We start from the raw sequence: 15,681 nt of genomic DNA, 5'->3' as shown, positions 1-15,681 counted from the left end.
CAACCGACAACACAACTCCTACTTTAAAAGATTGACAGTAGGGGATCCTACTATCCATATTGTTATGGGAACAATCCTTGCTTCACTGGATTCTTGATTTAAATGGTAATGATTTTTCCCTCTGAAAAGAAAACTTCTAAATTGTATTACTGACAATGTTGAACCATTTTCAGCCAAATACAAGCCTTACTTTGTGATTGAAACAAACTCCCAGAAACAACAGATACAAATAGTCTCTTAATTTAGGGCTACTTTTCAAGTGGGTTGGTGATAAGTTATTGCAGTTTGAACGTTTCACTATTGTTTCTAATTTACTGTTCATTCTTTTAAACCTATCCAGTTGCTCCCAAATTAGCTTTGTCAACAGTTTCTTCTGTTCAAGTTGCAAACCACAAGAGAGGTAGGAATTCTTGGATTCATACAGTGATTTCATGGTGTTATGTGTTGTGAAACATTGCACTGTATGAATCTGGAATATCTGTGAAGTGTACCCATCAGCTTATTGGTGAGGCATGTTGACTAATATCAATCAATGCATCGAATAGTACTGAGAATCATCTGTAAGAAAAAAAAAATGCTTCACTCAGAAACTTGACTGCAATTAAAAATGTTACATTTGTTTTCTGAAAGATTCATGTGTGAATAAGAATTACAATGGTTGAGGTTCCTGTTTAGAACACTAATGTTAGAGCACTATCATGGATACTCACTTGCATTGAAAATAAGGAAACCCACTTATAGTGAGTTTCAAGGATGCTTTTCATGAGACCAGAAAGGCAGGTTCCATGTATGGTGCCCATTTCACTTTGTGACAAATGAAACACCTTGGAATTTATGCTTCCAAAAAATTGTTTCGAATAACTTTGAAAAACACAAGTGAAGATCTGCACTGGATTAAGTGTTGCTTAGGATCCAAAAATAATAGTTATATTACTTTGTTTAAATGAAAGTGAGCAGCATCTCATCTGTGACTCATGAATGGCCCATTCCAGCTAGCATCTGTCATTCACAGAATGAAGATTTTTCAGGAAACATGAAGACTTCTGTTTTTATTTCACCATTTTTTCTTTAAATGTCCTGTGTAACAGGTGTGTCTTGTTTTCCACCCTTGACTGTTGGGCATATGTCACGTTTTAGTTTTGTTTTTTGTTTTTTCATAAAACACCTCTTACAAAGAAATGTATTTATTAATAAAATCTGAACTTAGTTTGACCCATTTGGTGAAAATGACCATAATGTTTTCCTATTCCTTATTGAATTTAGTCATTTCCTAGATTTTAATCAATGTTGAATTTGTCCTTCCGTGGCATATAGAGAAAAAGTGGAAACTGGTCAGGAAATGGGAAAGGGAAACCAAGAGTATTTAAACCATATGTCAAAATTTTCTCAAATGTGCTTTTAACCGTGGAACATAGAATATGCCAATTTGGGTTGAGGGGAACCCAATTAGGTTTGAAATTTTGGGAAATAAGTCCTGTATGAGAAGAGTAGATGCAGGCTCAGAGGGTAACAAATCAATTTGGGTATGTGGTGTGTCATATAGGCAGTCACTGAAGCCACCATAGGGATGCCATATGGAAAGAAACAAAGGAGGTGAAGGAGAAAGGAAGGAAAAAGCACGTGCAAAGTTTATCTCTTTTCTGTCATGTCAAGCATGCTGGATATATAAGAGGCCTCTGAACCTGGAATTTGAACCTGCATCTCTAGTTTCTTGAGGACAAAGCACCAATGAGGTCCAGACACATTCCTGGGGGCAGGGAGAAGCTACCCAATGAGGTAGACTTACCAGAGACAAATTCACATCATCGTCAAATGATACGTGTGGAAGAGCTTCAACAGCTACATAAGGATGCAAGACAGGGTGGTGGGTGGGGAAAAGATAAAGAAAATGCTAGAGCCTCTTAATTCCGAGAATCACTCCATTTAATGCAGTGAAGGGAAAATTCTTCTTAGAGTTCCAATTCCTTCACCTCTGAGGTCTTTTTCTCAAATTCTTTCTTTTTGAATGTCTAAAGTGAATTTTAATCAGCTCTGGATTTGAATTAGCTTTCCTCATTTGGCCAAAAAAAAAAAAAATCTACCTGTTCTAATTGTGCCACATTCATTGTATTTTATGTTATATTTACAGAGACAATTTACTAATGTAATTGTAGGCAACATGGGGAACAGTAAGAATGAGGATGCAAAAGAGAAATTGAATCCCCTCCTCTTAGTAACATTCTTTCTCTTTCATTCTCTGTGTCCAACCTCTTGATTTCCTGGAAATCTTATCTGCCCAGGTCTTCCCCAGCCAGTGTCGGTCAAAAGGAACCTTTTAAACCTTAGAGGGGACTTGGTCCTTTCCTTATCTAGAAAGTCAACTTTGAACCCTTCCCCTTGTAAAACACCTCTAGCCTTCATTGCTCTTAACTGTCTAGGTACTAAGTACTTTATCACAACTGCCTTCTATGTTTCAATATATCATATATATTACACATATATAGTATTTTTTCTATCTTCCTACTAGAACAATAGTACTCAATGGGGATGTGGGTGGATTTTGCCCCCCAGGGGACATTTGGCAATGTCTGGAGAAATTTTTGTTTGTCACAGTTTGGGGGTTGCTACCACATCTAGACATCTAGTCCGTAGAGGGCCCAGGGATGCATCTGAAAAGCCTACAATGCACAGGACAGCCCCATACAACAAAGTTATTTGGCCCAAAATGGCAATCGTGCCAAGGTTGAGAAACCCCACACTAGACTCTGAAGGCCTGGATCGCATTCCCTTTGTCTTCTGGTACATGATGGCTGTACGTGCTCAATAAATATGTGTTGCCAATGGTTGCCATGCCACATTGTGTATACATACAGCTAAAGACCCCCTTTAGCTTTGCTTATACAACAGTAATAAAAGTTGTCTGAAATGCAATTTGACATTAAAAACTATATAAAACCACAGCAGTTTTCAGAAACCTGCTTTTTCTCTGCCTAAGCTGATCTGTTAATAGACATGTAGTGAACTCTCAGCTAAAATAATCACTAACTCAGCTGTAGCTTGTTCTGTGGCTATTGTTTTTCTAAACTCCTTAATATATAGGATATAGCCAGATTCTCTTCAGGAATTCCAACGATGAAGGAATGAATTTAAACATAACTTTTCTCTATCTTCCTCTGTTCCCCAAAGGAAGAGGTCTCAGGATCATCATTCATTCATTCATTTGACAATATTTTTTCAGTGCTTAGTGTATGCCACGCAATATCTTAAGTTCTGTAGTTATAATTGTGCACAAAACAGACACAGTCTGCCCTTGAATATTTACACTCAACTAGAGAGGGAGAAATGATTTTTGCATATACTTTTTTGATATTATAAATTCTATGAAAAAATATAAACAAGATTAGGAAATTGAGGGATTAGGGAATGTGGGTGGGGGCTATTATCTCAGATTAAATGGTCAGAGAATTTTCTTTGAGAAGATATTTTAAAAAGAATTGGGGAAGCAAATAATGGAGATGTCTGGGGGTATTCCAGACCAGCAAGTGTAAAGGCCCTGGGAAGTGCTTGGTGTGTTTGAAGAGCCTCAGCAACATGGAGGCACTGTGCCATGAATTAGGAGGAGAGTGCTAGCAATGAGCCCCCAGGGAGGACAGGGGCCAGGTCACTAGAGAATGAATGAACTCCTCTTTTATTCTGAATAAGATGTGAAGCCATTAGAATGATGAGCAGAGGCATGTCATGACCTCACTAAAGTTTTGAAAGAGTCACTCTGTCTGCTGTGTGGAGATGACATTATCACAAGGGTTGAGGCCAGAAGAACAGTTTGGGGATGATGGCAGTAATCCAAGTAAGGGCCGATGATGCGTCTGAGGAAAAGGTGGTAGAGATGGTGAGAGGTGTAGGCTAAGCAGTTGGAGGAATGGAATAGTCATGTAGTGAGATGGGGCAGCCTGGGTGAGTAGCAAGTTTAGGAAGGCAACCCAAGAGCTCAGCTTTGAACAAGTTAAAGTTGAAATGTTTATAAAACGTCCAAGTGGAAATTCTTGGAAGGCAGTGGCACACAATGGATGACTCTGAAGGGAGTCTCACTAATTAATTGGGGAGTCAGTCCAACCTGGAAATAACTATTTTGGAATGGCCTGCATATAGACCATGGGGTTGGGTAAAAATCATCTAGAGTGAATGTAGAGAACAAAGAGATCCAAGGATTAAACCTTGAGACATTTGAAGAGATGAGGACAAAAAGCAAAAGAGAGAAAAAAGCAATGATGGGTAAGGAAGAAGAAGAATCAAGACAGTGTGGTGGCCCAGAAGCCCCTGCTTCAGGAAGGATTACCAGGCAGATCTGGGGACCCCACTGAGGTTTATGGTCATGAACTTCAAATGAGACTTGTTTCTAAATGGCTGGAGAAAAACTAGCCACATTTAGCTACTGGGATATGAGCATGAAGAGATGAAAAGTTGAATTTAAAAAAAAAATAGATTCAGGGGGTACATGTGCTTGTGTGTTTCATGGATATTACATGCATAATGGCCGGGGATTGGGCTTCTAGTATACTTATCACCTAAATATTGGATTTAGTAATTACCAGTAGGTAATTTTTCAACCCTCAAACATCCCCCATTTTAGAGTGCTCACAGTCTATTTTTTCCATCTTTATGTCCATATGTACCCTTTATTTAACCCCCACTTATACATAAGAACATGCAATATTTGATTCTCTGCTTCTCTGTTAGTTCACTTAGGATAATGGCCTGCAGCTCCATCCATGTTGCTGCAAATGACATGATTTAATTCTTTCTTATGTCTGCATAGTATTTCATCATGTATATGCACATTTTCTTTATTTAATCAACCATTGGTGGACACTTAGGGTGGTTTCATGACTTTGCTATCATACATAGTGCTGCAATAAACATATTACTGTAGTTGTCTTTTTTATATAATAATTTATGTTCCTTTGGGTAGATACCCAGTAGTAGAATTGCTGGGTCAAATGGCAGTTCTATTTTTAGTTCTTTGAGATATCTCCATACTGTTTTCCATGGAGCTTGATCTTATTTACATTCCCACCAACAGTATATGAGTATTCCTTTTTCTCTACATCCATGCCAGCATCTCTTGCTTTTTGACTTTTTAATTAGAGTCATTTTGACTGGTGTAAGACGGCACATTAGTGTGATTTTAATTTACATTTCTCTGTTGATTAGTGATACTGAGAATTTTTTCATGTGTTTGTTGGCTGCTTGTATGTCTTCTTTTGAGAAATGTCTGTTCATGCCTTTCCCAGTTTTTAATGGGGTTGTTTGTTTTATTCTTGTTGAGTTATTTGAGTTCCTTGTAGATTTTAAACATTGGTCTTTAGAGGCATAATTTCTAAATACTTCCCCCATTCTGTAGGTTGTCTGTTTATTCTGTTGATTATTTATTTTGCTGTGCAGAAGCGTTTTAGTTTAAGTCCCATTTTATTATTTTTGTTTTTGTTGTATTTGTTTTTTCGGTCTTCATTATAAATTCTTTGCCTAGGCTGATGTGCAAAAGAGTTTCTCCCAGGTTTTCTTCCAGGATTTCTACGGTTTCAGGTCTTATATGTAGGTCCTTAATCCATCTTGAGTTAATATTTGTATAAGGTGAGATAGAGGTTCAGTTTCATTTTTCTGCATATTGCAAGCCAGTTTTCTCAGCACTGTTTATTGAATAGGGTGCTTTTCCCCATTGCTTAGTTTTGTCCACTTTATGGAAGGTCAGAGGTTGTAGGGTATGTGGCTTTACTGTTGGGTTCTCTATTCTCTTCCATTGATCTATGTGTCTATTTTTGTACCAGTACCATGCTGTTTTAGTTACTATAGCCTTGTAGTATAATTTGAAGTCAGGAAATGTGATGCCTCTAAATTTGTTCCTTTTGCTTAGAAATGCTTTGGCTTTGGCTATTTGGGCTTTTTTTGGGGGGTGGGGTTCCATATGAACTTCAGGATTGGTTTTTCTGATTCTGTGAAAAATGACATTGGAAATTTGATAGGAATTGCACTGAATTTTAGATTGCTTTGAGTAATGGGTGATTTTAACAATATTAATTCTTTCAACCCATGAACATGGGAAATTTTTTCATTAATTTGTGTTGTCTACAATTTCTCCTATCAGTGTTTTATAGTTCTCCTTGTAGAGATGTTTCATCTCTTCTGTTAGCTGTATTCCTAGGTATTTTATTTTATTTTTGGGGGCATGTAAATGGGATTGAGTTCTTAATTTGGTTTGCAGCTTGAATATTATTGGTGTATAGAAATGCTACTGATTTTTGTACATTGATTTTGTATCCTGAGACTTTGCTGAAGTTGGCAATCAGTCTAGGATTCTCCTACAGGATCTTTAGGCTTTTCTAGGTATATGATCATGTTGTCAGCAAACAGAGATAATTTGATTTCCTCTTTTCCAATTTGAATGCCTTTTATTTCTTTCTCTTGCCTGATAGCTCTGGCTAGGACCTCCTGGAGAGTTGAATTTAACCAGCATCAACTTTTAACTGGGATCAAGATTTCCTTATAATTGGAGGGTGGAAGGCCAAGGGAGTATATAAAAGGAAGTGATTATAAGGATTGGACTATGGATACTATATAAGAAGAAATGGGAGGTCATGGGAGGTCAGTGATTTGAAGAATCAAATAATTATTAAACTATTAATATCATCTCTTCAGAAACTTAGTAGGATAATGCAGCTCAAGCTGTATCTTAATAGGTTCTGTGCCTGTGTGGAAAGACCAGGTATTAAAAAGTAGGAAATTAACAGAACACCAGAAAATAATATAGAAGTTTAAGAGTCATATTTGAAATACTTTGCATTTATATAGTACTCTCATGTTTTTCAAATCACTTTCAAAGATCTGTTTCTTATTTTATATTCTCAAATATATTATGGCCAGAGATGACAGCTTTATCAAAGTCTCAGAAGAGTACTAGAAGTCTTAAAAGAATCAAGTTATTATTAGCCATTTTCTACATTATAAAACATTTTAATGCTGATAAAACATTTAAAGTATCCAGTTATCATTTGAAATAAATTTATACTATTGCATGTTTAGCTGAATATGATTTCTTATACAATTATTTATCATTTCCTTTCTAAATTAATAAATTACTTTTTAAACAAGACCCATAAATAGTTAATGTCCCCACAGAAATGTGTACTATTCATTAAATTCTAATAATAGTAGTGATAATATCACATTTAACATTTTTATAGAGATTCATGGAATGAGTCTTAAACTGTTGAACTTGGGTATCTTACAGATTTGGTTTTCTTAGTCAGATAAAGTTTTGTCAGGTAGATTAAAGCATGTAGTTCTGGCCATTGGGCAGACTCTACAGAATCCTTTAGGTACCCACAAAGGAACCATACTATGAAAAGTCACCAGCCTTATTCTCTACATTTCCCTAACTTCATACCTTTGCCCACTCTTTACTCTATTACTTTCACCTAAAATGCTCAATCCCTCCTATTTTGTTTTGTTTTAATAAACTCTGCCTGCCCTGAGGAAGATTCAGAGTGCACATCCTGTAGGACATTTTTTCTAATTCTCCTCCTGTTAAATGAAGTTCTCCTTCTACTTAGATTGCTTTATGTCACTGTTTTTTCTCTACACATACTATTTTTTTCTGGTTATCTGAGCATATGTTTTCTTATTTACTAAATAAGCTTCCAGGCAACAAGCTTCTATGTAGCTGTAGAAAGCTCCTAGATGAATTTTTGCACATAAAAATGTGCAAAAATTGAACAAAGCTTTTGAACAAAGCTCTGTTAATTAAATTAGATGTACCAAGAACCAACCCGGTTTAGGGAACGTGAAGAAGAACAGCCAATAAGAGACCTCTTCCAGAGGAGGGGACCCAGGGGCAGGGCTGTTATTGCCGCTCCTCAGGAATTCCAGGCAGTTCTCAAAAAGTCCTTGGGAAGCAATTAGGTTTGAGAATTGGGTTTCCTTCCTTCAACCACTGCTCTCAAAAGGCTCTAGTCCTGAAAGATTGTCTTTATTTCAAACTCTCAAACAGAGAAGGCTCTAGAAGCCTTTCTGACTTCCTCAGGAGTCAGTAATGCCAGTATAAACAAGGCGTAACTCTGAGCGGTACAGAGGATTGGTGGGAAATGCTTGTTGTTTTACAAGACATTTTAATTTAGTAATCTGTAACTCTATGATTATTGGTGGTAGTATTATTATTCACTTGGCATGCCTTTACTACTAAATATATATGGATATTTCCTTACACTGTCTCCTACATTGGAGTCTCAATGCCACCTTCTCCCAGTACTCTCCCTCTCCTCCATACTCGCCTCCCCTCTGACTTCTTCCTGTCCTCACACTCACCCTTCTCTCCCTGTTCACGTACACATGGTGATACAGCTCACCTCAAATAAAGGAAGTGGTTTGGCTTCAGCATCCCCCCTTTCTTCTTGCCTCTCTTTTAGCAACTGGGGTCCCGAAGTTGCTGACACTGTTTCTGGTTATCTTCTACTCTTCACCATTTGAGTATCCTCCTCTGCTTCTATCCAAATTTGATTTCATTCCATCAGGACCTTGTTCTCAGCTTCCTATTGTAGTAACTAGCTCTCTAACAAATGAATATGAACTTTTCTGATGAGTGGTAGCATATTCGTTTTTTTAAAAGTTTAAAAGTTAGCCATCTCTTATTATTATTTACTTGACAACACTTACTCATTTTTACTCTACTCATCAAAATATAATATTTGAAAATTTTTATATAGGCCAAAATAGTAACTCAACACCTAGCCAAGTTCCTGACACATAGGTAGACCAACTCAATAAAAATATTTATTGAATGAATGAATGAAAGAATGAATGAATGTGTTCAGATAATGACTGTGCTTGGCTTTCTAGTGGGATAAAATAAAAGCAAGGCAGATATTGATGCAAGAAATATTTTTAAACAAACAAAATTTGCAGTATCCTGGCTGACCTTCCTTATAAATGTCCAACTAGGCCTACCCTCATATTCCATGAAGACAAAACAGATACCCCACCTAGTTACCACTCACACTTTTGTGATAATTATTTCTACCAACAGAGACTTTGTCATTATCATTTATTTTAAAAAGGTTGAATTGGATTTACAACTTCTTTCTCTAGTTGAGATGCAAGAAAGAAGAAATCTAGTCACCCTCCACCCTTCCCCAACTACTCTCATGCTCTTCTTCATCTCCCTGTCTAGTCATTACCACCATCACTCCTAAGCCTCAGAGACACCTCTAACATTTCAGAGAAACCAAGGAAAAGAAAGGTGGGGTTACAGTAGCTACCTAATTCTTCTTTTGTAGCAAACTATTCTTGAAACTTAAGAGAAAAGGAGGAAATCTTAAAAGCACTTTTTCGCACAAATTATCTCCCTGCTTTTTTTGTCTTCTCTCACACGTATACATACAGATTTGGTCTGAAGAAAGGCTTAAGAAAGCCATCTTCTCTTAGCATTGGGGAAAAACAAAAATAAAGAATTGTTTAGTTGTCTAGAACTCTATTAAATTTGCCATGATGTATATGAAACCCCGACTGAGTTGCTGTCTTGGCATGATGTCAGAGAGCTAGAGGAGCCATGGTGATGGTACTTAGACTCTCAATGCTCACACAACCCCCTCCCACTTTTTTTAAGGCTGAAAAGATGAAGAGAAAACAAGGGAAATGGTGCAAAGACACTAAAATTCTCCATCTGCAAAAAATAAAAATAATAGACTTTTTCATCACTAGAAACTGAGGCTTCCAAAATTTTAAAAGGTGTACACCTGCAAATGCTTCTGTTCATCATGTCTGCCAAGAATTAACAATCTTCAGTCTTGTTCCGAATGTCCGACCTTTCTATCCTGCTTGAAACAGATGCTATTTCCATGCCAGTCACAACCACCTGTTGCCACCATGTGTTGTGTTGAATCACATATATGTAATGCCATTCCACCGTCTTTTCTCCATCCCTCATTTTACCCAAGCATGTAGTATGCTATTACTCTGCTACTGTATACACTCTGTATACATTTCTGTTCTTCCTTGCAAGATTGTGAATGCTTCGGCCACTCCAATCGATGCAGTTATATCGATCTGCTAAATACAGTCATTTGCGTGAGCTGTAAACACAACACTAGAGGGCAGCACTGTGAGTTATGCAGGCTGGGCTACTTCAGAAATGCTTCTGCACAACTGGACGATGAGAATGTGTGCATAGGTCAGTTCCATTACAATTTCAGCTATTCTTCTGTGCCTTTTGAGCTACGGGGAGATATTTAGGGTGGAGAGGCTGGCGATTTGCACCGCGGTTGAGCCAGAATGAACTTTCTCAATGTAGAAAATATCCTATGGTAGATTTCACTTGTGATTTCACTTGTATTGGTTGAAATCATAGTTGGGGGATATACTTTGAACCCTTATGTTGTTGCTTTAAATATGATGATCTCAGAAATCATGTTAAAGAAATTAAGAATTTTCTTTCTTCCCGTTTTTTGCTTTTGTATGAAATTGTAAAACCTGATGATTCTGAACTGATCTTATAGCCTTAAGTTATACATTCAACTTTCAAAATAGAAACTCATTATATGGGATTTAATTATAGATATGAAAAATTGGGGTACAGATTCTTGCATATAATTGGTGATCAACGAGTATTGATAGATTGAAAATGTTGCTATTTGAGATTGAAAATGACTAGCAACTGGAAATGTAAAAGTTTATCTGACTTCTTCATCCATAGCAACGAAATTCCATTTATTGAATTTTCCTACAGCTCCCAAAAAGGAGGAGTAATTTCTCAAAAGTTTTCTAGGCAACTAATTATCTTAGCCCTGGAAAACTGCGTCCACAGAGGCCCCTGAGCACTTTCCCTTCCCTCCCAACCAATGACTACTGCTCTTGGCACCTAGGGAGGACCAGGCACCTTTCCCACCCAGAAAATCTCCTACCTTTTACATAGTGAAACCTGTCTTTAAGAATATGGGGGTGCCAACGGAAAAATAAGAAACAATAAATGGAATTTCACTTCATAATTCACTCTGAAGCAATGCATATATTTGAAATGCTGAAAAATATATGTGTAGCCATTACCACACCAGTAGGTAGCTATACAGGCACCCAGTTTTAAAGGTAGACTTTTTCACATTGAGGTACGTTCAATAGGATACACAAGCTGAATAATGACAAGCAATCTTTTTATCTAGAAAAGAAATCCAATTCGTATTTCTGTGATCATTGTCCTCTGATTGGATCGTCAAGATCCAAGTGTCACAAAAAAAAAGCTGTAGAGTTGTTTTTAATCAAATTGGGCCAAGTATATATAATACTGTTGGTGTCTACAGTACTTTCTATATTTCAAAGCATCTCCTTATTTATTATTTGTCAATTAGGAGAGAAAGTACTGGACTTAGAGGCCAGAAAGCTAGGCTCAAATTTCCGTTTGCTATCTCATGGCTGTGTGCCATAGGTAAGTCATTTGAGCCTTCTAGTCAGAAAAGGATAAATGGGATGCACAGGAAACCCTTGGTCAACTGTGAACGGGCTTGCAGATGTCTTGTTTTGTTTTTACTTAATCCTCATTAACAAAACAGTGGGGTAAGTATTACATTCATTGTTTCCCCTGTCTTGTCATTGAGAAAAGTAAGGCAGATTGACCCAAATCTTACAGCAAAGGGTTTCTGACTTCAAAGCTTAAACACTTTCAACCACTGACACAATTAGCAAAGCTAAGCTTGTCAGACTTTTACTTATGGTATGTGTTTTGGATGACAGCAGCAATTCCACTCTGAGTTTATGAACAGAAGTTCAATTGTCTTCATAACACTTGGGTTACAAAGATTTGAGGATATTAATGAAAACCAAAAGACATGTAGTTGTCTGAATTTTGAATGCAGAGTACATTTTACTGAATGTCATTTATAAAAATATATAAATGTCATGCTATAGATAGGTAAACACCAGAAAAGCTAAAATAAATAGGAACACAGGATAAAAAACCTAACCATTTTTACATAAGATTAAAATGTTTTATAATATTTAATATGATTTTAAATCAATCTAAAAAAGTCCTTAAAAGGAAATATTTTATTCCATAAAATTTCTCTTATCAGGTAACTTAACAATATCACAATATATTTTATTCAGAGTATTTTATTATTATGAAGTTTGGCCTTTTTTCCAGTTCTGAAGTAAACTGTGAACTCCACATCTGCTTCTTTCTATCCAGTTTTAAGAAGTATAGTTCAGTTGTAAATCCATATTTGATTATCCACAGACTAGAAAACAATCCATTCAGTGTCTGTTTTAAATCAGATAAACTACAGAAGAAATATGAAAAAGATATCAATTTTGTATTTTTTTTACTTTTAAAAATCAAGAAGAGTTTTTTTCTCCATTTCTAGAAAGTTTATTAATTAAAATTATAAACTTTTGGAAAATTCCATTTTATTGAGGTAAACCTGTTTCTATTTAGTATTTTGTACTTGAAACCAAGCGAAGTACTTGGTGAACCCAAAGGAGTGCATGCCTAGGTACTATTAAAGTTAGCTACATTAGGCTAGGTGCAATGGCTAACGCCTGGAATCCCAGCACTTTAGAAGGCCTGGGCAGGTGGATCACTTAAGGTCAGGAGTTTGAGACCAGCCTGGCCAACATGGTGAAACCACATCTCTACTGAAAGAAATAAAAAATTAGCTGAGCGTGGTGGCCTGTGCCTGTAATCCCAGCTACTCAGAAGGCTGAGGCAGGAGAATCAGTTGAACTCGAGAGGTGGAGGTTGCAGTAAGCTGAGAGAATAACACCACTGCACTCCAGCCTGGGCTACAGAGCGAGACTCCATCTCAAAAAATAAAATAAAATAAAAAGTAATATTAGCTAGATTATTCCCTCACCCACCATAATTTCTTAAATTATTGCCCTTTTCTAAAGAAGAAAATTGTGTTTCAAGAATGAATTGAAAAATTTGGCTAGCTGATAGGTACTAAGGTCTATCTTTTATCTGTAGTGCTTATATGCACACAATGAATTAATAACAATTTCCTTAAAAAGCTGTAGCTTTCACTTACCCTGCTTGAGGCGCTGAAGACAGTGATACTGGGGCTGCCTGTGCACAAGGCTGGAGTTTGCCCTCTCAGGGCCGTTGGAAGCCTCTGGCTCCATTGCTAAGGTTTGCCCTATGAGACAGCATGAACCTATTTGCTATTTTCCACAATTAAGATTCCTAAAGGGCTTGAGGCAGGACTATTAAATTCGAAAGGATACATCACAAGTAATTGAGAGTTAATTTTAATACCATTTTGTATAGAAAGCACTAATGAAAGTGAAGGGATATTTACCCCATTCACTTTCACAGAATAAGGCACTAATCTTGGAAACTTTGAACTTCATCTAAGTCTCATCTACATTAAAAATAAAAAAAGAACACTTTGCCAATTCTTTAACAACTGACAATAAAATTCACCACCCTTGCTGTAAAGGAACAACTCATATCTTTGACAAAATGTAGGCTCTGTGTGATGAAATAGATGTTGTAAAATACTTGCATCATTTTATATTATGGCAAATATAAAATGCAGCAGGCTATTGCATGTTGCCACAGTGATTGCTGCTTTGTAATTACTGGTGAATTTGCCCATTTTTTCTACAAATTCCAAACACAGCCATGTCTCCAAAGATACATGTAATTACCCTGTAATGACGCAGCAATTACATGAAGATGACATCCTTGCATGCTTCTGTTTCATGTAAACTTGAGCATTAAGCAGGAAGCTAGAGGATATATGGTTTGTGACCTTGAGTAATCACTGTTAATAATCCTGCTGACAAGCTTTGCATCACAATGAAACAGAGCTCAGCAGCTGCTGCTAAGCATTTCTTGAAATTATGATGTATAATTTTTAATTCCCCTTTGAAACCCATGGTTGGGTAATCAGAGGTACCTTAAATAGAATAAGGGGAACATAAGACACTTTTAATACCTGTAAATCAATTCTAGTATAACTTTTAAATGAAGCAACCCCCGCCAGGTATTTTACGTTGCTTTGTAATCTAACAGTCCTGCATGTTCTTCCTAATTTCATGGAATAAAATATGATCCTCCAAGACTCTTTGCATTACTCCAATATCCACCATTGACCATCATTCCATAAATGACACTTTTAAAAAACTGAATTATTTGTTACATAAGGTGAAGGGAAGGCCACACCCCTTCTTGTCCTTTATTTTCATGACTGCAAAACGTTACACTTACCCACATTTTCCTATGACAATGACTGGGATATATTATGGTTTAAATGTTTTACTGTTTTGTTTAATTTTGTTTACATTTTTTGCCTCTAAAATCTTATATTAATTAATGGTCATGGGCTAATTGACTGGAGGAGTATGTGAATTCACGTTGGCCAGATGTAACTCTGCTTACTGGCTTACAAAATGTTGGTGATTTATTGTCAACTTACACACTTTAAACAGTAAAAAAAAATTACAGTTTCGATATAGGTACAAATTTATAATGTGCCTATGTACAGACAAACATTAAAAGCTTTCACAAAATTAGTATTTTAAAATATTTTTAATCTGCTTCCATATATACATGCATATTAAAATAGAAAATGTTAATTTAAAATAAAACTCTAGTTGTTAAGTACAAACTAAACCAGGCAAGGAGAGAGCATTTTAGAGTTTATTAAGTTTTATTTTTACCTACATATATAACTATTAATCATATAAATGTTTGTTTTATAAGAATGCTGAACTTGAAACCTGACTTAATTAGCATAAAATAAATCATAATTCTAAGGTACTCCACATTTATTTGAAGAATATCTAATTAGTGTCTGTGACATAAACTTAGAGTCAAACCCCTAGACCCATCTATAAGGCTAAACCCTGAATCCCCATAGCGAATCTAATATGCCAAACTTGATTATATTAAACTAAATTTTCAAGACTTCTCTTGGTTAGTTGGATGGTATAGTTTTATTTGGTTTTTCGTGAGGGAACTGCTTAATGTACCCATTTTTAAATAATGGAAACTGAGAGACACAATAACTTCCTCAAAATTATTAGAAGAGTAATGAGGAAAGAAACTTTAGCTCACAGTACCCAAAAGCTGCCAGCTACCTGCACTATCTTTCCAGCTAATAGAAGCCTAAAGGATATCCATTTCTGGTTCAAGCTTTAAGCAAAATAGAGCTTCAGAAGTAAAAATATCCTATATAAGAATGTGTGAGGAATCAAGAAAACACTGTATTCACCTTTTATTGTGCAAAGCTGTATTGTCCTGCCAGCAGACATTATAATGAAAAATATACATCTTAAATTATAACTATGTTGAAAATTATTTGGGATTACAAAGTTTATTTTTCTTTCATGATTGTTAAGCTGGGCTGCATAAAAGCTGCATTAATATGCCTAGCAAATACAACATCTAAAGGCTTATCACAAAATGGTATATACATGAATAAATTAAGATGCTGTCCCAAATCATAAAGTAAAACTACCTTTGAATGAGCAAAGTGCATTCATATTGTACTTTTAAAATGTTCAGCAGTTCTCAAATATTGAGTGCAATGGCTAAGCCCATTTGAATAATTTAAAACACATTTTACACTGATGGCATATTGATTTATCCTTGATATACAAACTTCTCATGGTGTTTATTAAACCATCTAAAAATATCCTAACAAATGGAATCTCCATTAC

General features: G+C 36.1%; 1 protein-coding gene across 15 annotated transcripts in view; it reads left to right on the top strand.

Moving 5' to 3' along the window:
- NTNG1 (netrin G1) overlaps positions 1–15,681 on the top strand; it is a 346,490-nt gene that overhangs the window by 285,080 nt on the left and 45,729 nt on the right. For 3 of the 15 annotated variants that reach the window (XM_054685404.2, XM_054685402.2, XM_054685403.2), the window contains exons 7-8: positions 341–400; positions 10,031–10,198. The exons of 6 other annotated variants lie outside the window; for them this stretch is intronic. In XM_054685404.2, the coding sequence (XP_054541379.1) occupies positions 341–400; positions 10,031–10,198 (228 nt within the window). The remainder of the gene's footprint in view (positions 1–340; positions 401–10,030; positions 10,199–15,681) is intronic. 6 more of the 15 variants (XM_001143623.7, XM_016923545.4, XM_016923550.4 and 3 more) reach the window with 2 other exon arrangements.

This window comes from Pan troglodytes, chromosome 1, assembly GCF_028858775.2.
Source record: "Pan troglodytes isolate AG18354 chromosome 1, NHGRI_mPanTro3-v2.0_pri, whole genome shotgun sequence".
Taxonomy (NCBI): Eukaryota; Metazoa; Chordata; class Mammalia; order Primates; family Hominidae; genus Pan; species Pan troglodytes.
Note: the sequence above shows the minus strand (reverse complement) of the source record. Positions and strands in the feature narration are given on the sequence as shown.